Below are 27,024 nucleotides of genomic sequence, written 5' to 3'. Positions count from 1 at the left end.
CTGATTTTATTTTGAGTTTGGCCTGTTAGGATAAATCAAGGAATTTAATTAATTTTCTGACAATAGAATTACATTCATAGAGGACACTATAGCTGAATACAGCTTTAAAGAAAAGGTGATCATTTTTATCTTTGATAGAGAAATTTTATATTTTGGGCTTTGATTATTAATTTGATTCTCTACCTGTTTTTTAAAATTAAAATATAGTTGATTTATAATATTAGTTTCAGTTTTATTAGATAGTGATTCAATATTTTCATAGATTATATACCATTTAAAGTTATTATAAAGTATTGGTACTCTTCTCTGTGCTGTGCAATATATATATAGTACATATATCCTCATATCTTATTTATTTTATAGACAGTAGTTTGTATCTCTTTATCCTCTGCCCCTATCTTGCCTGTCTCCTCATCCCTCTTCCCACTGGTAACCATGAGTTTGTTCTTTATATCTCTTAGTCTGTTGCATTATATTTATTTGTTTTATTTTTAGATTCCAAATACAAGTGATAACATATAATATTTGTCTTTCTCTGTCTGACTTATGTCAGTAAGCATAGTACCCTCTTGGTCTCTTCATGTTGTTGCAAATGGCAAAATTTTCTTCTTTTTTATGGTTGAGTACTGTGCATGTGTGTGTGTGTGTGTGTGTGTGTGTGTGTGTATACTCCAGAATTCTTTGAGAATTATTTCTACTAGGCTTCCCTGATGGCTCAGTAGTAAAGAATCCACCTGCCAATGCAGAAGATGCAGGTTCGATCTCTGGGTTAGAAAAATCCACAGGAGAAGGAAATGGCAACCCTGTCCAGTATTCTTATCTGGGAAATTGCATAGACAGGGGAACCTGGTGGGCTGTAGTCCATGGGGTCACAAAAGACCTCATGGTTTATGTTGAGTCCATGGGGTTACATAACTTAGCAACTAAATAACACAACAATTATAAAATTTTACCTTGTCATTTAATTTATTAATAATCAGATCAGATCAGATCAGTTGCTCAGTCGTGTCCGACTCTTTGCGACCCCATGAATCGCAGCACGCCAGGCCTCCCTGTCCATCACCAACTCTCGGAGTTCACTCAGACTCATGTCCATCGAGTCAGTGATGCCATCCAGCCATCTCATCCTCTGTCGTCCCCTTCTCCTCCTGCCCCCAATCCCTCCCAGCATCAGAGTCTTTTCCAATGAGTCAACTCTTCGCATGAGGTGGCCAAAGTACTGGAGTTTCAGCTTTAGTATCATTCCTTCCAAAGAAATCCCAGGGCTGATCTCCTTCAGGATGGACTGGTTGGATCTCCTTGCAGTCCAAGGGACTCTCAAGAGTCTTCTCCAACACCACAGTTCAAAAGCATCAATTCTTTGGCACTCAGCCTTCTTCACAGTCCAACTCTCACATCCATACATGACCACAGGAAAAACCATAGCCTTGACTAGACAAACCTTTGTTGGCAAAGGAGCGTCTCTGCTTTTGAATATGCTATCTAGGTTGGTCATAACTTTCCTTTCCAAGGAGTAAGCGTCTTTTAATTTCATGGCTGCAGTCACCATCTGTAGTGATTTTGGAGCCCAGAAAAATAAACTCTGACACTGTTTCCCCATCTATTTCCCATGAAGTGGTGGGACTGGATGCCATGATCTTCCTTTTCTAAATGTTGAGCTTTAAGCCAACTTTTTCATTCTCCACTTTCACTTTCATCAAGAGGCTTTTTAGTTCCTCTTCACTTTGTGCCATAAGGGTGGTGTCATCTGCATATCTGAGGTTATTGATATTTCTCCCGGCAATCTTGATTCCAGCTTGTGTTTCTTCCAGTCCAGCGTTTCTCATGATGTACTCTGCATATAAGTTAAAGAAAGCCTTCTTCAGTGATCGATGCAAAGAAATAGAGGAAAACAACAGAAAGGGAAAGACTAGGGATCTTTTCAAGAAAATCAGAGATACCAAAGGAACATTTCATGCAAAGATGAGCTCAATAAAGGACAGAAATGGTATGGACCTAACAGAAGCAGAAGATATTAAGAAGAGATGGCAAGAATACACAGAAGAACTGTACAAAAAAGATCTTCACGACCCAGATAATCACAATGGTGTGATCACTGACCTAGAGCCAGACATCCTGGAATGTGAAGTCAAGTGGGCCTTAGAAAGCATCACTACGAACAAAGCTAGTGGAGGTGATGGAATTCCAGTTGAGCTATTCCAAATCCTGAAAGATGATGCTATGAAAGTGCTGCACTCAATATGCCAGCAAATTTGGAAAACTCAGCAGGGGCCACAGGACTGGAAGAGATCAGTTTTCATTCCAGTCCCAAAGAAAGGCAATGCCAAAGAGTGCTCAAACTACCGCACAATTGCACTCATCTCACACGCTAGTAAAGTAATGGTCAAAATTCTCCAAGCCAGGCTTCAGCAATATGTGAACTGTGAACTTCCTGATGTTCAAGCTGGTTTTAGAAAAGAATCAAATTGCCAACATCCGCTGGATCATGGAAAAAGCAAGAGAGTTCCAGTAAAACATCTACTTCTGCTTTATTGACTATGCCAAAGCCTTTGACTGTGTGGATCACAGTAAACTGTGGAAAATTCTGAAAGAGATGGGAATACCAGACCACCTGATCTGCCTCTTGAGAAATTTGTATGCAGGTCAGGAAGCAACAGTTAGAACTGGACATGGAACAACAGACTGGTTCCAAATAGAAAAAGGAGTTCATCAAGGCTGTATATTGTCACCCTGTTATTAATAATAGTTATTTATAATTCTATGGCTTGGCCTAGGCGTTCAGTATCTGGTTCTCCCAATTTCTGTGAACCTAAATAATAATTTCTTTCCTCTCATTAACCTCTAGCTGAAATTTAGCACTTCCTTTAATTGTGAAAGTAGACAACAAAGTCACAGGTATTTTCGTAACACATTACCATTCTTACAGATGCTTCCTTGGTTGCTCAGATGGTGAAGAATCTGCCTGCAGTGTGGGAGACTCGGTTTCGATCCCTGGGTAGGGAAGATCCCCTGGAGAAGGGAACAGCTACCCACTCCAGTATCCTTGCCTGGAGATTTCCATGGACGGAGGCTGTAGTTGCCTCTGGGGTTGCAAAGAGTTGGACATGACTGAGCGACTAACATTTCACTTTTACTTTCATGCTCATCACTGCTTTGAAATTACAGTAGTTATTAGACCTGCCTCTAGGCATAGTTACTTGATACGTTAGTCTAGAAGCTCACATATTATGTCACAAATTAAAAAAAATATTTTTATAGTTCTTCAAAAATGATTTCCATGGTGTGTGTGGTGTATTTTTTTAAATGTGTTTAAAAAACGTGCTAAGAAGGGCCCCGTAGACCTCAGACTATGAAATGGTCCAGGCACAAAAAAGTGGTTCTGTACAGTGTAGGTCAGATTGTGTCATTTCTCACCTCGAAATGCTCTGCTGGATTTCCTCTCATTTCTTCCAAAGAGAGTGAAACCAAGGTCCTTTTGGTGGCTTACATGGCTCTCTGCACCAGCCTACTTGCTGCCTTCTGACCTTGTCTCCAACTTTGGTTTTTTTGCTCTCTTTGTTACAGCCACATTGGCAATATTCCAAGTATTCTTTTGCTGCAGATCCTTTCTAGTAATTTCCTGATAATATCTATGTAACTTACTCCCTCAGTTACCTGATAGACACTTCAGTCATTTACTTCCTGACCACTCGATTTAAAACATTTATTCTTGCTCCCTTGGTACCTACTCTGTCTTCCCCACTGTTTTTCCCTGTACACTTATTGTAATTTTTCATATTTTCCATGTCAGTTAGCCTAGTATTGATTTTGGGTGGGGGCTTATCATAGTCCTGTTGCTGGCAGGTTGGCCCTTCAGCAGTAGTTAGGCTAACTTCGAGAGCTGTTGTCCTTCCCGTGCATGACTTGCATCCCTTCTACCACCACCACTGGTTCACTTATGAGCCTACTGCATTCAGAGTAGAGTGGATGATGACAAAAGCTAGCTAACTGAACTGGCCAACTCACTTTGTCTGCATGGTGGTTCATTGCCTCTTTTAAGTTTGATGCGTTCTGGGATTAACATGTGATACAAAGAGCTTCATTTTTGATTTCTACTTTTGTTTGTCTGTCTACATGGATCATCCCCATATCTTCTTTTCACTGTCTCCTGATCTTTTCTACCTTTTACCTCTCATCTCCTGGAGAGCTTGTCTAACCAATGTAGTTGATACATTTTACTCATCCGATACAGTTAACATGCTATCGTGGAGATCTGGGACCAGCATGAATTTCTTTGTATTGTCCAGGTCATCCAGGTCTCTTGGGACTATATTAAGACAGAGGACTAGAAAATTAACATAGCTCTGGTTCAAGCATGTAAATGTATGCTGCTGTTGATTTACATGTGAATGTCCAGTGCTTTTGGTCTTCCTTCCTAATAGAGGTAGAAACACCTGCTTTGCAGGATCAGTGACTGCACAGCACTTACCTGAGAGAGCAATAACCCTGTCTTTATGTGCTGCCAGATAGACCCTCCAGCTTCCCCACTATAGTCTTTAGTTGGTGATGACCATCCTCAGTCTTTCGCTTACTTTTTCCATTGTATTTACTGCTCCTAGCAATAGCTGCCTAGTTCCATAGTCCTTTCAATTAATTCTTTTCCTGTACTCTCATATGCCTGAAATATTGCACCAGCCAGTGCCTTCCCTCTCACCAACAGTTTTAGCAATGCAGTTGCACTGCTACAGCCCATCAGGGACTAGGTGCTACCAGAGAAGGGGTCCTCATTGCTAACCAGTCCATGATTGACATCACTCTAAAACCTTATTTTGGAATAGCTCCATAGGTCTACTTTTGATATCAACCCTCTCAGGTTTGATTCTCCCAAGACACACTTTGAAGCTTCAGGATTTGCATGTAGGAGGTTTGTTGAGGAATACTTCTGGAATGAGCCTCTGAGAGAAAAGCTGTGAGGAAAACAGCATTAGGAAGATGGAGGAACTGAATTGCCAGGTGGTTGCAACAGCAACTTCAGCTGATTTCCACAGAGAGATCTGAAGCTGGAATAACCCTTCTGGGGTATTCCCAGTTGAACCAGAGGGCTGGGCCATTTTACCGTACATTGACCAGTCCTTAAATGTGGGCTGCTTTGGGATAGTAACATAACCTTGGATGAGGGAGTTCTCTGCAACTCAGAAAAATTCCTGAGACTTCAGTTGTAAGCCACCAGCAGGCCAAATCCTGGAAGCTGGCGAATGAGTACTTCAGTCCTGAAAGGATTGATGTGGGTGGTCACCACAGCGTCCACTATAGCCACAATGGCAGGATCACTTTCAGTGGGGTGGTGAGGGTGAAAAGGATACTCTTTGTGTGTGTATGTGTATGCTCAGTTGTGTCCAGCTCTTTGTGACTCATGGACTGTAGCCTGCCAGGCTCCTCTCGCCTTGGAATTTTCCAGGCAAGAATACTGGAGTGGGTTACCATGCCCTTCTCCAGGGGATCTTCCTGGCCCAGGGATTGAACTCACGTCTCTTGTATCTCCTGGATTGCACTAGCGCCACCTGGGTGCTAGAGAAATAAGGGAGGAGATGAAAACTTGTTTAGATAGCTTAGCTGAGAAGGGGAGGAGGGAGAGGTTAGTCATAGGTTCCCCAGGAGACTGGAAGGGGTGGGATCCAGAATATAGGTAGTAGATATGCCTTGGGCAGGAAGAGGTTCATTTTCATCATTGTAATCAAAGAGAAGAAGCAAGAGAAGAGTTCAGAAGCAAATACATTTATAACAGTAATGAGAGCACACCAGGCAGTCCTTATATGTGTCTTCTGGGACAAATCAGGAAGAATCAAGAACTGGAGAGGGGAGTTGTTTGGGTTGAAGATTTAAAGTGAGTAGAGAAGTTTTTAATAGATTGCTGTGGAGAGTGGGAGGAGAGCTTAATAGGATAGCCACTGGTGGTGAGGGCCCTTTTGAGGTTGATGCTCCTGATTTTATAAATTGTCAATTTGTATAGTTGAATGACTTTTTTTTTCTGACAGTGCTTAATGAATGAAAGTATAAACATACTCTGTGACTTACCAGAATTTTTTTTTTTTTTTTTTGCATAGCCATCAGATCAAGTCATTACAGTACAGTAACACGGGAGACATGATACTTGTCGTATCTGGAAGCTCTCAGGCCAAAGTGATTGACAGAGATGGTTTTGAAGTAATGGAATGTATAAAAGGAGACCAGTATATTGTGGATATGGCCAATACCAAAGTAAGTGTGACCCAGAATATTTTAGTGAATTTAATTAATTCCATGCACATTTACTCACAGCTTATTGTTGCTGCCATAATTTCTGCTATAAATTAATACAGTGTATTTCAAACTGCCCTCTGCTGAAGTCTACTGAAATACCCCTCAGTCCTACTGAGGCTTGCAGTCTCATGCCTTTCCTTTTGTTTATTGGCTGTTCATTGAGTGTCCAGTGTGTGTTAGATGGTTCAAACAGCATTCAGATATAACTTAAACATAACACTATATGCAATTGTATTGAAATGGTGGCTTGAATAGTGGTTTTTTTCCCTTCGTTTATTCCACTAGAGTTTCTCTCCCCTCATCTTAAAATCACCTCCCTAAAGATTCTACCAAAGATGTTTTTTTTAGGGTGATGGTGATAAAGAAATAAAGCAGATGGTGCTCCAGATCAGCCTCTCTGTCTTACACGCAAATCGTTCTGTTTTTATCTGTTTGATTTGAAGCTTTTTGGGCATCCCAAACTTTATTTAAACAGTGAGTTTGTAGAAATGAAAGCTTTAAAAACTCTTATTTAACTTATTCTTTTTTAGTTTACGGTTACCACAGACAATTTTTCTTTAAAAATGGTGAGGAAAAGATGTTTTTTTTTGCTAGTTTGTAAGCTCTTACTAATGATTTCAGCTGTTCAGGGCTTCTTACATTATAAAAACTAAGACTTTATCAACTTAGGTTTTAGCCAAGAAAGTTTCAAGAAGAAAGGGATCTGGTGGTTCTGTATCTGGCTATTTCTGCGGTTTCAGTTTCACACACATGCACGCACTTGCATGTGGGCTTATTTTGTGGCTCAGTGGGAAAGAATCCACCTGCAGCTCAGGAGTCGCAGGAGACACAGATTCAATCCCTAGATTGGGAAGATCCCCTGGAGAAGGACATGGCAACCCCACTCTAGTATTCTTGCATGGAATATCCCAGGGACAGAGGAGCTTGGAGGGCTACAGTCCATAGTCTCACAGAGTCGGACACGACTGAGTGACTTAGCATGCAGGCACACGCATAGGTGGCTCAGTGGTAAAGAATCTGCCTGCAAAGCAAGAAATGTGGGTTCTACTCCTGGGTCAAGAAGATCCCCTGAAGAAGGAAATGGCAACCAAGTCCGGTATTCTTGCCTAGAAAATCCCGTGGACTGAAACCTGGTGAGCTACATATAGTCCATGCGGTCAAAAGGGTCAGGCATGACTTAGTGACTGAACATATATATATATATACACATACACACACATACACATATATGTGTATATATATAAAAGTATATACATATATATAATACATATAGTAAGATTATTCAGAAAGTAGAGTGAAGGTAGATAAATCTATGTAGATATATAGGAAATTAAAATATTAAGTTAATTACCAATATGTGAAAAACAACTATATATTATAACTTAATACTGTAACTCTCCCAATCTTGTCTAATGTTATCTCTATTTTGATTTCAAAATCATGGTTAATACTTACTCTCTCCATTTCTCAGAAGCAAATATAATTGACTATTTATTTAGGAAATACTATTTTTAGCTTAATTGTACTTGAGTGATGGGTTTTAGAAATGCAAGTATTATTATTTGAAGGGAGCAGATTTCATGGGACACTTTTTCTTAACTTTTAAAACTTTTTTCTGATTCAAAGAGTAATTAATAACTTGTCGCTTTACTGGTAAGTTCAACCAATAGAGCATTAAAAGAAACTATTACATATATCTGATCTGTTATGATAAAATATTATGTACTTCAAATATAAACAGGCCTTTCTAATTATGTTATTAAACTGTTATATTGTTAGATTTTTATCTCTTTATATCTTTATGTGAATGTATGTATTTTTGGGGGGGTGTACTTCTAGTGGTGTGTGAGTGTATATATATGTATATATATATTTCTGCTACATACTACATTACAGGGAGAGTATTTATATTTATACCTTTAAAAACTAGTTTATTGAGTTTTTAACAGTAATTTTTATTGACTGTTACAAATTTGAAAAGGAAAAATTACTCATATTTTTACAACCCAAATATAATCACAATTAAGATTTCAGTTTTTGTATACCTTTTTTCCTTTATGCATCTGAGAAGCATTTTTTTCTGATCGCACAAGAACCTTTACATAAGGTATTGTTTGGAGCTAGTCAAGTGGAATTCGAGGCCTCAGAGTGGGAGTGAGGGGCAGGGGGCCTCCTTCAGCCACAGAGATTCCAGTTTTGTCTGTTTTCTGTATTGAAGCTCTTTATAAGATATTCTTTGAAAATCAGGTTCTGTTGTTTCTTTAAAATATGAAGATCACTGATCTCATATTTATTGCTTATATTATCTGAGAAAATGGGACATTACTTCTTCAGGTTTAAATCATTAGGAAGGTAGGACAAGGATAAACAAGAATCAACCCTTAAACCATTCAAAAGCATACCTTAAAAACTGTAGTTATATTATCATCTAAAACTCATTTATTCTAAACCAGAATTTTAGTATATTACTTCCAGTCGGAGAGTGTTTTTCTTTTCTTTTTTTTTTGGCCCTCCACAGCATGTGGGATATTACTTCTCTGACTAGGGATTGAACCCAGGCCTCTGCAGAGGAAGTGCAGAGTCTTAACCACTGGACCACCAGGGAAGTCCCAGAGAATGTTTTTCTCTATTCTTTTAAACTCGTAGACCCATACTTTACCTTCAGCCATTTAAAACGGTTCTGTGCCATTTATTTCATAATTACTTGGCTAAAGTGGGAGAGGACAGGCTCAGGGGACCCTTTAATGTTTGGACATTTTAGTGGGCCATTTCTCTATGATTGTACTTTAATTACGGAGATTAGAAGTTTTATAAGGAATTTTGGAGAAAAGGTACTTTCAAATGCTTTATTTATGTTTGAATAGTACATGTAGTTATTCTGATATAAAACCTCTCCAAAAAATTGCCCTTATTATTTGGAAATGAAATATTTTAGTCATGTCCTTTTAATGGTAAATATTGTTTCTTAGGAGTAAAATATTATAAACTGTGAATTTTAGGTATATTTTATTTCCTCAAGCAGTTGTAACTGGTGGTTTTAACTGCAAGTATAACTCTAAAAAGTGAATTCATTTAAAATACATTGTGTTTCTTTCCAAATTCTGAATATTTACAGAGCTTTTTCTCTAATAGAAACTCCATAACACTGGTTTCTATCCTTTTGACATATCCCCATCATTTCGGGGGTACTTTCTTACATTCTGGCACAACAAAATGTTCCTGGCTCACCTTGTACTATTCTGTTCTGATTTTTCTAGCATTCCATGGTTCTCTTGAACTGAAAATTCTATTTACAAATCAAGATCTAGGGCACTGCTTATGTTCATTGTTCAGTTCAGTCGCTCAGTCGTGTCCGACTCTTTGCGACCCCATGAATCACAGCATGCCAGGCCTCCCTGTCCATCACCAACTCCCGGAGATTACCCAGACTCACGTCCATTGAGTCAGTGATGCCATCCAGCCATCTCATCCTCTGTTGTCCCCTTCTCCTCCCGCCCCCAATCCCTCCCAGCATCAGAGTCTTTTCCAATGAGTCAACTCTTCACATGAGGTGGCCAAAGTACTGGAGTTTCAGCTTTAGCGTCATTCCTTCTAAAGAAATCCCAGGGCTGATCTCCTTCAGAATGGACTGGTTGGATCTCCTTGCAGTCCAAGGGACTCTCAAGAGTCTTCTCCAACACCACAGTTCAAAAGCATCAATTCTTCGGCATTCAGCCTTCTTCACAGTCCAACTCTCACATCCATACATGACCACAGGAAAAACCATAGCCTTGACTAGACGGACCTTTGTTGGCAAAGTAATGTCTCTGCTTTTCAATATGCTATCTAGGTTGGTCATAACTTTCCTTCCAAGGAGTAAGCGTCTTTTAATTTCATGGCTGCAGTCACCATCTGCAGTGATTTTGGAGCCCAAAAAAATAAAGTCTGACACTGTTTCCACTGTTTCCCATCTATTTGCCATGAAGTGATGGGACTGGATGCCATGATCTTCCTTTTCTGAATGTTGAGCTTTAAGCCAACTTTTTCACTCTCCACTTTCACTTTCATTAAGACGCTTTTTAGTTCCTCTTCACTTTCTGCCATAAGGGTGGTGTCATCTGCATATCTGAGGTGATTGATATTTCTCCTGGCAATCTTGATTCCAGCTGTGTTTCTTCCAGTCCAGCGTTTCTCATGATGTACTCTGCATATAAGTTAAATAAGCAGGGTGACAATATACAGCCTTGATGTACTCCTTTTCCTATTTGGAACCAGTCTGTTGTTCCATGTTGCTGAAGTGTTAATCTTCTACACTGTTTCAGAAGACAGAGTTGGGGCTGGAGGGATAAACCAACCAACCAAAAAATAAGCAAAATGTATTAAAAAAATCATGAGTTCACTGTGATACACCCAATTTGAATCCAGCTTCCTAGCCTTTCCCCACTGAGTATTTGTATTTCACTTCTCCAGTGAAAAACTTGTCCTCTAGCATCACCAGCATTTACTCATTTGTTCAGAGTCCATATAGTCAAAGCTATGGTTTTTCCTAGGCATGTACAGATGTGAGAGTTAGACCATAATGAATGCAGAGTGCTGAAGAATTGATGCTTTTGAATTGTGGTGCTGGGGAAGGCTTTTAAGAGTCCCTTGGACAACAAGGAGGTCAAATCAGTCAGTCCTAAAGGAAATCAACCGTGAATAGTCATTGGAAGGACTGATGCTCAAGCTGAAGCTCTGATTCTTTGGCCACCTGATGTGAAGAGCTGACTCATTAGAAAAGATCCTGATGCTGGGAAAGATTGAGGGCAGGAGGAGGAGGAGGCGACAGAGGATGAGATGGTTGGATGGCGTCATCGATCGACACAGTGGACATGAGTTTGAGCAAACTCTGGGAGATAGTGAAGGACAGGGAAGCCTGGTGTGCTGCTAGTCCATGGGATCTCAAAGAGTTGGACATGACTTAGTGACTGAACAACACCTCCTATAGTACATAGAAAGTAATTTCAAAATTGCTACATAATAGTCCCTATAGGGAGAATTCTGATGTGGCACCCAAAATTCCCTGCCCCTCTCCTTGAGTGTGGATGTGACCCATGAGTATAATGAGATCCTTCTGCAATTAGATTATATTGTCTTCACAGTTAACTTTAAGAAAGAAAGATTATCCTCAGTGGATCCTGCCTAATCAGATGAGCCCTTCTTCCTGGCAAAAAAGATTTTAAAATTTGAGGGATTTGACTCGAGAGGGATTCTCTTTTCCGGCTTTGAATATGCAAGCAGAACCTGAATGATGACGTTGGATAGATAGCTATAGCCAAGGAGATCTCCAGCCAAAATGTTGAAAGTACTGCCTGGTTTTTTCTTGCTACTTATAGTAAAAAATGAGAAGAAAAGGTAAATTGAGATAAGTCTTGTTAAACAGAAACGAATACTAGATGATTGAGTGAATTTTGAGCCTATCCATATGGCAAAGAATGTTAAAGTGAAGAAATTGCTTCTGAAAGTGTGACACAGACAAAAAGCCCAGGGTGTGCTGTATAACCTTTTGCTAAAACTTCAGAAAGATCAAAAGGTCAGAATATTCCGTTATACTAAAGGCTCCTTCAAGAAATGAAGCATGTGCCTCACAGATTTTATTTTCACAATCAAACCAGTTGACTTCTAGGAAGCTTAAGGATTTTGTTTCTTAGCTGTTTCAGCAAGAGATATATATCAAGAAGGGATTTCCCACCCCCCTATTGTTTTTTTAAAAAAATTTTATTGGAGTAGAGTTGATTTACAATGTTCTGTCTGTTTCAGGTATACAGCAAAGTGAATCAGTTATACATATACATGTATCCAACTCTTTTTTAGTTTCTTTCCCCATATAGGCCATTACAGAGTACTGAGTGGAGTTCCCTGTGCTGTATAAGTAGGTCCTTAATTAGTAAATCTCTTGTATATATAGTAGGGTGTATATGTCAAGAAGGGATTGTTTTGCAAAGGTTTTTGGAAGTGGCTTTGTCTAATTCAGGTTCAAGAAGAGAAGTTTCACGTTTGTTGGCTTTGAAGGTGGAGGAATCCATGTAGCAAGGAAGGCACCCAGCTTCTAGATGCTGTGAGCAGCTCCCAGCTGACGGAGGCAATGAAATAGGCATCTTAGTCCTGCCACCACAGGAAGTTGGGTTCTGCCAGCAGCCTGAATGAGCTTGGAAATGAATGCTCCCTTGAGCCTCCACAAAGGAATGTGGCCCTACGAACATCCTGATTTCAGTCTCTGAGACCCCAAGCAGAAAATTCAACCTTCTGGATTGTGACTGGCCTTCTGACCTCCCAAACTGTTAGCTAATAAACTAAGAGTTGTTTTAAGCCCCTAAGTTTGTGGTAATTTGTTACACAGAAATAGGAAAGTAATACAGTCTTGCAAATACCAAACATACTAGGTAATAATGAAAGTCCCCAAGGAGGTGGTAGAGTGGGAGATCAAACATAAGAGCAAGACTTAGCTTTGAGTGGGAGAAGGAAATTTATTTACATTGGAAATAGAGGGATGCGACTGGGCTCATATGCAGGTACGATTACAAGTGGTTGGCCTTAGATAAAAAGTTGAAGGTGTCACCATGTAGCCACTGAATCATTTCCTAGTTTTGTGTTGGGAAAAGTTGGAATTAGACCTTATGTAGAATAGTAAAGGCTTAGAATAGATATTGATAGTGTGAGAGAAAAATTGCTAAGACTTGTGGGAGCATTCAGGGTTACAAAATCTTAAGTTATAAGAGAGAGTCTTTGGCATATTCATATGATATTCTTGGGCTTCCCTTGTGGCTCAGCTGGTAAAGAATCTGCCTGCAACGCAGGAGACCTGGGTTCAATCCCTGGGTTGGGAAGATCCCCTGGAGAGGGAAAAGGCTACCTACTCCAGTATTCTTGCCTGGAGAATTCCATGGACTGTATAGTCCACGGGATCACAAAGAGTCAGACAAAACCTTTTTTTAAGGCTTCTCTGGTGGCTCAGACAGTAAAGAATCTGCCTGCAATGTAGGAGACCCAGGTTCGATCCCTGGGTAGGGAAGATCCCCTGGAGAAGGAAATGGGAACCCACTCCAGTATTCTTGCCTGCAGAATTCCATGGGCAAAGGAGCCTGGCGGGTTGCAGTCCATGGGGTCACAAAGAGCTGGACATGACTGAGTGACTTAGTATGTGCGCATGCTATGATCCTCTTGAGTCTGTTCAGGAGCCTGAGGTGTTTGAAGGGAATACAATGCTGAGGAAGAGGGATTTATTCCAGAATAAAAGTTGTTCATTATAAGTACAGCAAAAGGACACTCAGGTTTATGTTGAGTGATTGGTTGAAATTTAGGATGTTGAAAAGAACATTCGTGATTCCAGAAAAGGAACCATCTGTGGACAGAGTTAGCTATAGTTGGAGCTACTGCAGTATCTTATAGACGAGGTCATTGAAGTTGAGTTGATCAAAGAAGAATGAATCTATCTCTTTGGTATCTTCAAATGTATTTTTAAATTGCTCAGTAGTTAGAAAGATTTGAATTTCAGAGTCCTTGATTCATAGAAGGGAATGACTAAGAGCGTGATGGATTACACAGGGTTCGGCAGACCGCAATCCGTGGTCCAAATCCAGCCTGCACTGTTTCTGTAAATAAAAGTTTTACTGGAACACAGCCATGCCTGTTCATTTATTGTTGTCTGTGATTGCTTTTGTGCTTACAGTGGTAGAGTTTGAGTAGTTCTCTCAAAGACCATGTGACCCAGAAAGCCTAAAATAGTTACTATCTATTCCATCCTAAAGGATTTCAGTCTTGAATATTCATTGGAAAGACAGTGTTGAAGCTGAAGCTCCAGTACTTCAGCCACCTGATGCAAAGAGCCGACTCATTAGAAAAGACCCTGATGCTGGGAAAGATTGAAGGCAGGAAGCAAAGGGGATGACAGAGGACGAGATGGTTGGATGGCATCACCAACTCAATGAACATGAGTTTGAGCAAGCTCTGGGAGAAGGTGAACAACAGGGAAGGCTGGTGTGTTGCAGGCCATGGGGTCGCAAAGAGTTGGGTATGACTGAGTGACTGAAAAACAAGTCCATTAGAGAAGAAGGTTGCCAACCCCCAAAATTAGGCTATGAACATTTTCTCCAGCAAAATATACCGACACAAAATTTTGCTGACAATTTTAGGAAGTTTGAAGATTCCTGAAGCCATGAATGGACTCCAGTTAAGAAGAACTTTTGGATTAAAGCTGATAGTATATTCCCTGAGGCATTTCCTCTCTTCGTAGGAGTTGCCTCTGCTAGTTAACTCACTATGCCAAAAACATGGGTACTTTCATTTTATGGGTCACAGAGCCTCACCTCATTCAGTGACTGCAAATGGCACTGTGGTGGGGCAGCGGTCACAGCTTTTGTCACGAGGCTGCCACAGGGGTACGGATTGATAACTGTAGATCAGCACACCTCTGTGCACGGGAGAGCATGAGTGCATGTGAATTAGAGGAAACCAATAGTGGTCATGGCTTGATAACGTCCTCTCTGTATGCACAGTCTAGCAGATTATGAGAAGTAAATAGATGCTTCATTCTTTCTACTAGGCTCTTTCCAGACTGTTAAATAAAGGAAGGAAATTTTTTTTCCCCCTAGGAGTGCCTATGTTTAAATAAAGGAGAAAGAGAGAAAACCTAGTTTATTTGATGAAAAAGTGTTTTAGTCACTGACTGTTCTTTAATAGGTGTCACTTAAAATTTTTTTTCCACTAATGTGAGCCATGATACTGAATCTGTTTAGATTCATTTAAGAATCCTCAGTTGAACTTCATTTTCTATTATGACTAATTTTGGTCACTGTTTTAACACAAGGGTACTTAACATTCCCATTGCCTTTGTCATACTCTTGTCTTTACAAACAAGAAACAGCATTCATAGTCTTTTAGTATTTCTTCAGTTAGCTTACTATTTGTGTTCATATTCTGTGTACTCAACAACTAAGGTGATTGTGTTTTATGTTAATGTCCTCTGTAGTAGGGATCATCTTCTTTTGGTCCTGTTAGAAATATACTTTATATTTGTAGATGATATTTCAACTCTAATCAATAAGTATCAGTAAAAGACCTCTCTTCTGGAGCCTGCCTTCAAGACCTGCATAGGCTGGGTTTCTGTTAGGACAAAGCATAGGAAGTGAGATTCCAAACTGGAGGAGAAATAGATAGACAGATAGATAGCTGATTGGCATTGACGTATGGCAGAGAACACCACAGCATTCTAAAGCAATTATCCTCCAATTTAGAAAAAAGCCACCCCCCAAAAGCTATACTGCAAAAAAAGAACTGGACTGAGTTATGCCCGTTGTGCTCAGAAGCAGTGACTCCTGAGTCTGGGAGTAGAAGAAGATGGTAAGCTAGGAACTGACTGGGAGGGAAGCCCGCTACACATTAGATTAAGGGGCCAGGAAGAGCTGTCAGTGGAAGTGGGGCTGAGTTACACTGAGAGGGAGAATGAAAGTGTGAAGTCGTGTGCAAGATTGAGGAAGCCAAGGCAGTTTAGGATCGAAGTCCCTGAATGCAGGGCATGTCTCATGGATATTGAGGTGTTCCTTTTGTTGCAAATGATGAGCTATTTTCTGGGGCCAGAGGTTAACTAGATCAGATACTTATTTACTGCTTGGCCCTAAAAGTTCTTCTTCTTTTTTTTTTCTTAAATAAGACAAGACAGACAAATTTCTGTTTTGGAAAGAGATGAATAGGATCTCTGACAGTTCTACAGATTTTAATCTATTATCAGGCAGTTTAATTACTATCTTTTAGTACCTTAGGTGCACAGGGTCAGATGGTAAAGAATCCACCTGCAGTGTGGGAGACCTGGGTTCGACCCCTGGGTTAGGAAGATCCTCTGGAGAAGGGAATGCCTATGCACTCCAGTATTCTTGCTTGACGAATTCCATGGACAGGGAGCTTGGCAGACTGCAGTCCATGGGTTCGAAAAGAGTTGGACAGAAGTGAGAGACTAACACACACTTCAACACTAAGTCACTTATCTGTTCACGCCACCCCACAGTCATGTGATTCATAACTGTTGGTCAGTTCTCAATTCTCCTAACACTGTAACTCTCAGCAGTGTTTGACACAGTTGATTATTCTCTCCTTCTTGAAACATTTTCTTTATTTCCTTCTTTCCCTCTCACTGAACATCTGTCCCATTGGCAAAATGTGTTTTGCCAACAAAGCTTTATGAATAAAGCTGCTACTAACATTAACATGTAATTAATTTTGAAAAATGGAAAAGTGTGAGTCTTCCAACTTTGTTCTTTCTTTTCACAAATATCCTTGAGTTAAAATTTCTTGAAATAATAAACCAATAAGAATTAAAATAAGAATAAAATAATAGTAAAAATCTTCTTGAAATAATAAGATAATTCTTGAAATTTTTTATTTTTTAATAAAGTTTCCAAATGAATTATATGACCAGTTTTTCACTTTGTGGTAGCATTTTATTTTTTAAAAAATAAAACAGTTTGGCCATGCTGTAAGGCTTGTGGTATCTTGGTTCCCCGATTAGGGATCACACCTGGCCTCTGGCGGTGAAAGAGCCAAGTCCTAACTGCTGGGCTGCCAGGAAATCCCCCCTGTAGCATTTCTTTTTAAGCAGGTCTACTGGTGACAAGTTCTCTTAGTTTTCTTTCATCTTAGGATGTCTCTGTTTCACCTTTGCTTCTAAAGTACATTTTCTGTACACTTAACTTGGCAATAACCCCAGATATGCAGATGACACCACCCTTATGGCAGAAAGTGAAAAAGAACTAAAGAGCCTTTTGGTGAAAGTGAAAGAGAAGAGTGAAAAAGCTGGTTTAAAACTCAACATTCAAAAAATGAAGATTATGGCATCTGGTCCCATGATTTCATGGCAAATAGATAGGGAAACAATGGAAACAGTGACAGACTTTACTTTCTTGGGCTCCAAAATCACTGGAGATGGTGACTGCAGCCATGAAATTAAGACACTTGCTCCTTGGAAGAAAAGTTATGACCAACCTAGACAGCATATTAAAAAGCAGAGACGTTACTTTGCCAACAAATGTCTGTCTAGTTAAAGCTATGGTTTTTCTAGTAGTCATGTATGGATATGAGAATTGAACCATAAAGGTGGCTTAATGCCAAAGAATTGATGGTTTTGAACTGTGGTGTTAAAGAAGACTCTTGAGAGTCCCCTGGACTGCAAAGAGATCCAACCAGTCCATCCAAAAGGAAATCAATCCTGACTATTCATTGGAAGGACCGATGCTGAAGCTCAAGCTCTAATACTTTGGCCACCTGATATGAAGAGCTGACTCATTAGAAAAGACCCTAATGCTGGGAAAGATTGAAGGCAGGAGGAGAAGGGGACGACAGAAAGGTGTTTGGATGGCATTAGTTGAGCAAGCTCCGGGAGATGGTGAATGACAGGGAAGCCTGGTGTGCTTCAGTCCACGGGGTCGTGAAGAGTCGGACATGACTGAGCAACTGAACAATAACAACAGTTTTTCTCTTAGTGCTTTAAAAATATCTTTCATTAAAAATTTTTTTTTTTTTTTTTTTATTCTTCCAATTTTATTTTATTTTTAAACTTTACATAATTGTATTAGTTTTGCCAAATATCAAAATGAATCCGCCACAGGTATACATGTGTTCCCCATCCCGAACCCTCCTCCCTCCTCCCTCCCCATACCATCCCTCTGGGCCGTCCCAGTGCACCAGCCCCAAGCATCCAGCATCATGCATCGAACCTGGACTGGCAACTCGTTTCCTACATGATATTTTACATGTTTCACTGCCATTCTCCCACATCTTCCCACCCTCTCCCTCTCCCACAGAGTCCATAAGACTGTTCTATACATCAGTGTCTCTTTTGCTGTCTCGTACACCGGGTTATTGTTACCATCTTTCTAAATTCCATATATATGCGTTAGTATACTGTATTTATGTTTTTCCTTCTGGCTTATTTCACTCTGTATAATAGGCTCCAGTTTCATCCACCTCATTAGAACTGATTCAAATGTATTCTTTTTAATGGCTGAGTAATACTCCATTGTGTATATGTACCACTGCTTTCTTATCCATTCATCTGCTGATGGACATCTAGGTTGCTTCCACGTCTTGGCTATTACAAACAGTGCTGCGATGAACATTGGGGTACACGTGTCTCTTTCCCTTCTGGTTTCCTCAGTGTGTATGCCCAGCAGTGGGATTGCTGGATCATAAGGCAGTTCTATTTCCAGTTTTTTAAGGAATCTCCACACTGTTCTCCATAGTGGCTGTACTAGTTTGCATTCCCACCAACAGTGTAAGAGGGTTCCCTTTTCTCCACAACCTCTCCAGCATTTATTATTTGTAGACTTTTGGATCGCAGCCATTCTGACTGGTGTGAGATGGTACCTCATAGTGGTTTTGATTTGCATTTCTCTGATAATGAGTGATGTTGAGCATCTTTTCATGTGTTTGTTAGCCATCTGTATGTCTTTTTTGGAGAAATGTCTATTTAGTTCTTTGGCCCATTTTTTGATTGGGTCGTTTATTTTTCTGGAGTTGAGCTGTAGGAGTTGCTTGTATATTTTTGAGATTAGTTGTTTGTCGGTTGCTTCATTTGCTATTATTTTCTCCCATTCTGAAGACTGTCTTTTCACCTTGCTAATAGTTTCCTTTGATGTGCAGAAGCTTTTAAGGTTAATTAGGTCCCATTTGTTTATTTTTGCTTTTATTTCCAATATTCTGGGAGGTGGGTCATAGAGGATCCTGCTGTGATGTATGTCGGAGAGTGTTTTGCCTATGTTCTCCTCTAGGAGTTTTATAGTTTCTGGTCTTACGTTTAGATCTTTAATCCATTTTGAGTTTATTTTTGTGTATGGTGTTAGAAAGTGGTCCAGTTTCATTCTTTTACAAGTGGTTGACCAGATTTCCCAGCACCACTTGTTAAAGAGATTGTCTTTAATCCATTGTATATTCTTGCCTCCTTTGTCGAAGATAAGGTGTCCATATGTGCGTGGATTTATCTCTGGGCTTTCTATTTTATTCCATTGATCAATATTTCTGTCTTTGTGCCAGTACCATACTGTCTTGATAACTGTGGCTTTGTAGTAGAGCCTGAAGTCAGGTAAGTTGATTCCTCCAGTTCCATTCTTCTTTCTCAAGATCGCTTTGGCTATTCGAGGTTTTTTGTATTTCCATACAAATTGTGAAATTATTTGTTCTAGCTCTGTGAAGAATACTGTTGGTAGCTTGATAGGGATTGCGTTGAATCTATAAATTGCTTTGGGTAGTATACTCATTTTCACTATATTGATTCTTCCAATCCATGAACATGGTATATTTCTCCATCTATTAGTGTCCTCTTTGATTTCTTTCACCAGTGTTTTATAGTTTTCTATATATAGGTCTTTAGTTTCTTTAGGTAGATATATTCCTAAGTATTTTATTCTTTCCGTTGCAATGGTGAATGGAATTGTTTCCTTAATTTCTCTTTCTGTTTTCTCATTATTAGTGTATAGGAATGCAAGGGATTTCTGTGTGTTGATTTTATATCCTGCAACTTTACTGTAGTCATTGATTATTTCTAGTAATTTTCTGGTGGACTCTTTAGGGTTTTCTATGTAGAGGATCATGTCATCTGCAAATAGTGAGAGTTTTACTTCTTCTTTTCCAATTTGGATTCCTTTTATTTCTTTTTCTGCTCTGATTGCTGTGGCCAAAACTTCCAAAACTATGTTGAATAGTAATGGTGAAAGTGGGCACCCTTGTCTTGTTCCTGACTTTAGAGGAAATGCTTTCAATTTTTCACCATTGAGGATAATGTTTGCAGTGGGTTTGTCATATATAGCTTTTATTATGTTGAGGTATGTTCCTTCTATTCCTGCTTTCTGGAGAGTTTTTATCATAAATGGATGTTGAATTTTGTCAAAGGCTTTCTCTGCATCTATTGAGATAATCATATGGTTTTTATTTTTCAATTTGTTAATGTGGTGTATTACATTGATTGATTTGCGGATATTGAAGAATCCTTGCATCCCTGGGATAAAGCCCACTTGATCATGGTGTATGATCTTTTTAATGTGTTGTTGGATTCTGATTGCTAGAATTTTGTTAAGGATTTTTGCATCTATGTTCATCAGTGATATTGGCCTGTAGTTTTCTTTTTTTGTGGGATCTTTGTCAGGTTTTGGTATTAGGGTGATGGTGGCCTCATAGAATGAGTTTGGAAGTTTACCTTCCTCTGCAATTTTCTGGAAGAGTTTGAGCAGGATAGGTGTTAGCTCTTCTCTAAATTTTTGGTAGAATTCAGCTGTGAAGCCGTCTGGACCGGGGCTTTTGTTTGCTGGAAGATTTTTGATTACAGTTTCAATTTCCATGCTTGTGATGGGTCTGTTAAGATTTTCTATTTCTTCCTGGTCGAGTTTTGGAAAGTTGTACTTTTCTAAGAATTTGTCCATTTCTTCCACGTTGTCCATTTTATTGGCATATAATTGTTGATAGTAGTCTCTTATGATCCTTTGTATTTCTGTGTTGTCTGTTGTGATCTCTCCATTTTCGTTTCTAATTTTGTTGATTTGATTTTTCTCCCTTTGTTTCTTGATGAGTCTGGCTAATGGTTTGTCAATTTTATTTATCCGTTCAAAGAACCAGCTTTTGGTTTTGTTGATTTTTGCTATGGTCTCTTTTGTTTCTTTTGCATTTATTTCTGCTCTAATTTTTAAGATTTCTTTCCTTCTACTAACCCTGGGGTTCTTCATTTCTTCCTTTTCTAGTTGCTTTAGGTGTAGAGTTAGGTTATTTATTTGACTTTTTTCTTGTTTCTTGAGGTGTGCCTGTATTGCTATGAACTTTCCCCTTAGGACTGCTTTTACCGTGTCCCACAGGTTTTGGGTTGTTGTGTTTTCATTTTCATTCGTTTCTATGCAAATTTTGATTTCTTTTTTGATTTCTTCTGTGATTTGTTGGTTATTCAGCAGCGTGTTGTTCAGCCTCCATATGTTGGAATTTTTAATAGTTTTTCTCCTGTAATTGAGATCTAATCTTACTGCATTGTGGTCAGAAAAAATGCTTGGAATGATTTCTATTTTTTTGAATTTACCAAGGCTAGCTTTATGGCCCAGGATGTGATCTATCCTGGAGAAGGTTCCATGTGCGCTTGAGAAAAAGGTGAAATTCATTGTTTTGGGATGAAATGACCTATAGATATCAATTAGGTCCAACTGGTCTATTGTATCGTTTAAAGTTTGTGTTTCCTTGTTAATTTTCTGTTTAGTTGATCTATCCATAGGTGTAAGTGGGGTATTAAAGTCTCCCACTATTATTGTGTTATTGTTAATTTCTCCTTTCATACTTGTTAGCATTTGTCTTACGTACTGTGGTGCTCCCATGTTGGGTGCATATATGTTTATAATTGTTATATCTTCTTCTTGGATTGATCCTTTGATCATTATGTAGTGACCTTCTTTGTCTCTTTTCACCGCCTTTGTTTTAAAGTCTATTTTATCTGATATGAGTATTGCTACTCCTGCTTTCTTTTGGTCCCTATTTGCATGGAAAATCTTTTTCCAGCCCTTCACTTTCAGTCTGTATGTGTCCCCTGTTTTGAGGTGGGTCTCTTGTAGACAACATATGTAGGGGTCTTGTTTTTGTATCCATTCAGCCAGTCTTTGTCTTTTGGTTGGGGCATTCAACCCATTTACATTTAAGGTAATTACTGATAAGTATGTTCCCGTTGCCATTTACTTGATTGTTTGGGGTTCGAGTTTATACACCGTTTTTGTGTTTCCTGTCTAGAGAATATCCTTTAGTATTTGTTGGAGAGCTGGTTTGGTGGTGCAGAATTCTCTCAGCTTTTGCTTGTCTGAAAAGCTTTTGATTTCTCCTTCATACTTGAATGAGATCCTTGCTGGGTACAATAATCTGGGCTGTAGGTTATTTTCTTTCATCATTTTAAGTATGTCTTGCCATTCCCTCCTGGCTTGAAGAGTTTCTATTGAAAGATCAGCTGTTATCCTTATGGGAATTCCCTTGTGTGTTATTTGTTGTTTTTCCCTTGCTGCTTTTAATATTTGTTCTTTGTGTTTGATCTTTGTTAATTTGATTAATATGTGTCTTGGGGTGTTTCTCCTTGGGTTTATCCTGTTTGGTACTCTCTGGGTTTCTTGGACTTGGGTGATTATTTCCTTCCCCATTTTAGGGAAGTTTTCCACTATTATCTCCTCAAGTATTTTCTCATGGTCTTTCTTTTTGTCTTCTTCTTCTGGAACCCCTATGATTCGAATGTTGTAGCGTTTAATATTGTCCTGGAGGTCTCTGAGATTGTCCTCATTTCTTTTAATTCGTTTTTCTTTTATCCTCTCTGATTCATTTATTTCTACCATTCTATCTTCTAATTCACTAATCCTGTCTTCTGCCTCTGTTATTCTACTATTTGTTGCCTCCAGAGTGTTTTTAATTTCACTTATTGCATTATTCATTATATATTGACTCTTTTTTATTTCTTCTAGGTCCTTGTTAAACCTTTCTTGCATCTTCTCAATCCTTGTCTCCAGGCTATTTATCTGAGATTCCATTTTAGTTTCAAGATTTTGGATCAATTTCACTATCATTATTCGGAATTCTTTATCAGGTAGATTCCCTATCTCTTCCTCTTTTGTTTGGTTTGGTGGGCATTTATCCTGTTCCTTTATCTGCTGAGTATTCCTCTGTCTCTTCATCTTGTTTAAATTGCTGAGTTTGGGGTGTCCTTTCTGTATTCTGGCAGTTTGTGGAGTTCTCTTTATTATGGCGTTTCCTCACTGTGTGTGGGTTTGTACAGGTGGCTTGTCAAGGTTTCCTGGTTAGGGAAGCTTGTGTCGGTGTTCTGGTGGGTGGAGCTGTATTTCTTCTCTCTGGAGTGCAATGAAATGTCCAGTAATGAGTTATGAGATGTCTATAGTTTTGGGGTGACTTTGGGCAGCCTGTATCTTGAAGCTCAGGACTGTGTTCCTTTGTTGCTGGAGAATTTGCTTGGTATGTCTTGCCCTGGAACTTATTGGCCCTTGTGTGGTGCTTGGTTTCAGTGTCGGTATGGAGGCATTTGATGAGCTCCTGTCAATGAATGTTCCTTGGAGTCAGGAGTTCCCTGGAGTCAGGGTTTGGACTTAAGTCTCCTGCTTCCGATTATCGGTCTTATTTTTACAGTAGTTTCAAAACTTCTCCTTCTATACAGCACCATTGATAAAACATCTACATTAAAGATGATAAGTTTCTCTACAGTGAGGGTCACTCAGAGAGGTTCACAGGGTTACATGGAGAAGAGAAGAGGGAGGAGGGAGTTAGAGGTGACCCAAATGAGATGAGGTGAATCAATAGTGGAGAGAGTGGGCTAGCCAGTAGTCACTTCCTTATGTGCACTCCACAACTGGACCACTCAGAGATGTTCACGGGGTTATACAGAGAAGAGAAGAAGGAGGAAGGTAACAGAGGTGGCCAGAAGGATAAAAGGGGGGAATGAAAAGGAGCGAGACAGATCCAGCCAGTAATCAGTTCCCTAAGTGTTCTCCACCGTCTGGAACACACAGAAATTCACAGAGTTGGGTAGCGTAGAGAGGGGTTAGGGAGGAGACACAGGCGACCTGGTGGAAAAAAAGGAGGGTCCAAAGGGAGAGAGAGCAGTCAAGCCAGTAATCTCACTCCCTAGTGAAAAATGGGTCCTGAAGATTGGGTCCTTAAAGGTACAAAATTGGTAACAAATACATAAAAGCGAAAATTAATAATCTAGAGTAGAGTTTGGAATTTCAAAAATACGATGTTAAAGAAAAGAAGAAGGAAAAGAAAGAGAGAAAGAACGAACAAACAAAAACAAACAAGGTCGTGAAAATTATAAAGAAAGTACAGGTACAAAATTGATAACTAATACCAGAGAGCGAAAATTAAAAATCTAGAGTAGAGTTTGGAATTTCAAAAATACGATGTTAAAGAAAAGAAGAAGGAAAAGAAAGAGAGAAAAAACGAACAAACAAAAACAAACAAGGTCGCGAAAATTATAAAGAAAGTACAGGTACAAAATTGATAACTAATACCAGAAAGCAAAAATTAAAAATCTAGAGTAGAGTTTGGAATTTCAAAAATACAATGTTAAAAAAAAAAAAAAAAAGAAGAAAAATAAAGAGAGAAAACAAACAAACAAATACGAACAATGTCACAAAAATTATAAAGAAAATACAGGTACAAAATTGATATCAAATACCAAAAAGCATAAATTGAAAATCTAGAGTAAAGTTTGGAATTTCAGATATACAATGTTATATAAAAGAAGAAGAGAAAGAAACAGAGAAGAAGAAGAAAAAAAAAAAATCACAGAAATTATATAAAAAAAAAACTATAGGTACAAAATTGATAACATATACCAAAAAGCGAAAATTAAAAATCTAGAGTAGAGTTTGGAATTTCAAAAATACAATGTTAAAGAAAAGAAGAAAAAAACAAAAACCAACAACAACAAAAAAAAACAACAAGGTCAAAAAATTATAAAATATATATATATGAAGTTTGCTGAAGAAGAAAAAAATAGGGTCTTTTTTTTTTTTTTTTTTGCGAAGTAATAGGTTATAAAAGTGAAAATTAAAGGAACAATAGAGGACTTAAAATTTTTTTTTTTTAATTAAAAAAAAAAAGAAAGAATGATCGTAAAAATAATAAAAATATATCTAGGACTTTTTTGTTTCTTTTTTTGTGGGTGTTGTGGGTTCAGTTCATTTTTGGCTAGTTCCTTGGTCAGATTTATATTTCTCAAGATCTATAGGCCCCTTCCTATGTAGTCCGTAGTAACCACAGGGTTTTGATCTATTGCCTGTAGCTTCCAAGGCGTTTCCCTCTGTTATATCTTCTTCTGTTTGCTAGTCTCTTCAGTATCTGGTTTCCGCCCTGACTCAAAGGGCACGGTGGAGGACACTTTTTTTTTTTTTTTTTTAGGCTTACTTGTTCAGTCGTGCTGTGGGGAGGGAGGGAGGGATGCTGCAAACAAATAACACTGGCGTGGGCTCGCAGTGCCTCAGCCACCCTGGGTCTGCCCCCGCTCACGGCGCGTGTAGCCTCCCTGTCCACACTGCTCGGACTCTAGGTTGTTCCGCCGGGAACAATCCGAGGCTGGCCCTGGGCTGCATGCACCTCCCAGGTCCAAGCCGCTCAGGTTCAGGCACTCGGGTAGTCCTCAGAGGCGCAGACTCATTTGGGCCTGCGTTTTGTACTCTTCCCAGGTCCGAGCGCCAATTTGCTCTTCCCAGGCGAGCGCCAATGCTGCGACTTACCGCCTCCCCGCCACTCGGTTATCTGGATGTAAAACCGGCGCACCTTCTCAGGCAGATGTTGACCGTCCAGACCCCCAAGAAGTTTTAGTTAGCAAAGAAGCCTGCTTACAATTTTATAGATAATGTCTCTCTGGGGCTGCGATTGCCCCCTTCCGGCTCTGGCTGCCTGTCACCGGAGGGGGAAGATCTGCAGCCGGCTATCTCTGTTCAGTCCTTTGTTCCGTGCGCGGGCCTGGCGGTCTTAGGTTAGGGCTGGCTTTTCGCGTGGTAGGTATCCCACAGTCTGGTTTGCTAGCCCAAATTATTTCGCTCAGATAGCGCTCAGGGTATTCAGGCCAGATTCTTACTCTCAGCGATGCAGCCCACGCCGCGCCTCCCTGCCCAGCCCCGATTCGCTAATGGCGGATGCAGGCGTCTGCGCTGCTTCTCTGCTGGGGGAGTTACCGTAGGGCTCGCAATCTGCGAGTTTTAAATTGTTGATTTATATTTTCTCCCTGTTATGTTGCCCTCTGTGCTTCCAATGCTCGGCACAGATTCGGCAGTGAGAAGGTTTCCTGATGTTTGGAAACTTCTCTCTTTTTAAGATTCCCTTCCCGGGACGGAACTCCGTCCCTCCCTCTTTTGTCTCTTTTTTTTTGTTTTTAATATTTTTTCTTACCTCCTTTCGAAGAGTTGGGTTGCTTTTCTGGGTGCCTGATGTCCTCTGCCGGCATTCAGAAGTTGTTTTGTGGAATTTACTCGACGTTTAAATGCTCTTTTGATGAATTTGTGGAGGAGAAAGTGTTCTCCCCGTCCTACTCCTCCGCCATCTTGGCTCCTTCATTAAAAATTTTTGTTGTTAGTTCATTTTGTTTGGTTTTCACTGGGATTCTTAAATCTGTATGTTTACTTTTTTTCACCACACTTTGGAAATTTTTAGGCATTATTTCTTCAAATATTTTTCTGCATCTAAGAGTCTTATATAACAGGAATACTAAATCTTTTTATATAGTCTCAAACTTCTTTTGGAGAAGGCAAAGGCACCCCATTCCAGCATCCCATGGGTGGAGGAGCCTGGTAGGCTGCAGTCCATGGGGTCGCTAAGAGTCGGACACGACTGAGCGACGTCCCTTTCACTTTTCACTTTCATGAATTGGAGAAGGAAATGGCAACCCACTCCAGTGTTCTTGCCTGGAGAATCCCAGGGACGGGGGAGCCTGGTGGGCTGCCGTCTCTGGGGTCACACAGAGTCGGACACGACTAAAGTGACTTAGCAGCAGCAGCAGCAAACATCTTTATGATTCTGCTCATTTTCTCCCTATTTTTTTTTCTTCTATTGTTTGAATTGAATTATCTGTCTTCAAGTTCACTGACTGTGTCCTCTAATGTATCCATTCTACTGTTAAGCCCCTCTAGTGAATTTTAACTTCCATTATGATGTTTTTCAGTACAAATTTCCATTCTGAAAAAGTAGTTAGTTTTTCTTTGCTGAGCATGTCTGTCTTTGCCTTTG

At 39.6% G+C, this 27,024-nt stretch overlaps 1 protein-coding gene and 1 non-coding gene across 2 annotated transcripts in view; one reads left to right on the top strand and one right to left on the bottom strand.

Annotated features, from left to right (window-relative positions):
- Positions 1–27,024, top strand: part of WDR70 (WD repeat domain 70) — a 287,174-nt gene that overhangs the window by 79,315 nt on the left and 180,835 nt on the right. The window contains exon 8 of the mRNA XM_019983020.2: positions 6,084–6,237. Within this exon, the coding sequence (XP_019838579.1) occupies positions 6,084–6,237 (154 nt within the window). The remainder of the gene's footprint in view (positions 1–6,083; positions 6,238–27,024) is intronic.
- On the bottom strand, positions 8,813–8,884 carry TRNAG-UCC (transfer RNA glycine (anticodon UCC)). The gene has a single exon. It is a non-coding gene; the product is annotated as a tRNA-Gly (tRNA).

This window comes from Bos indicus, chromosome 20 (assembly GCF_029378745.1).
Source record: "Bos indicus isolate NIAB-ARS_2022 breed Sahiwal x Tharparkar chromosome 20, NIAB-ARS_B.indTharparkar_mat_pri_1.0, whole genome shotgun sequence".
NCBI lineage: Eukaryota > Metazoa > Chordata > Mammalia > Artiodactyla > Bovidae > Bos > Bos indicus.
Note: the sequence above shows the minus strand (reverse complement) of the source record. Positions and strands in the feature narration are given on the sequence as shown.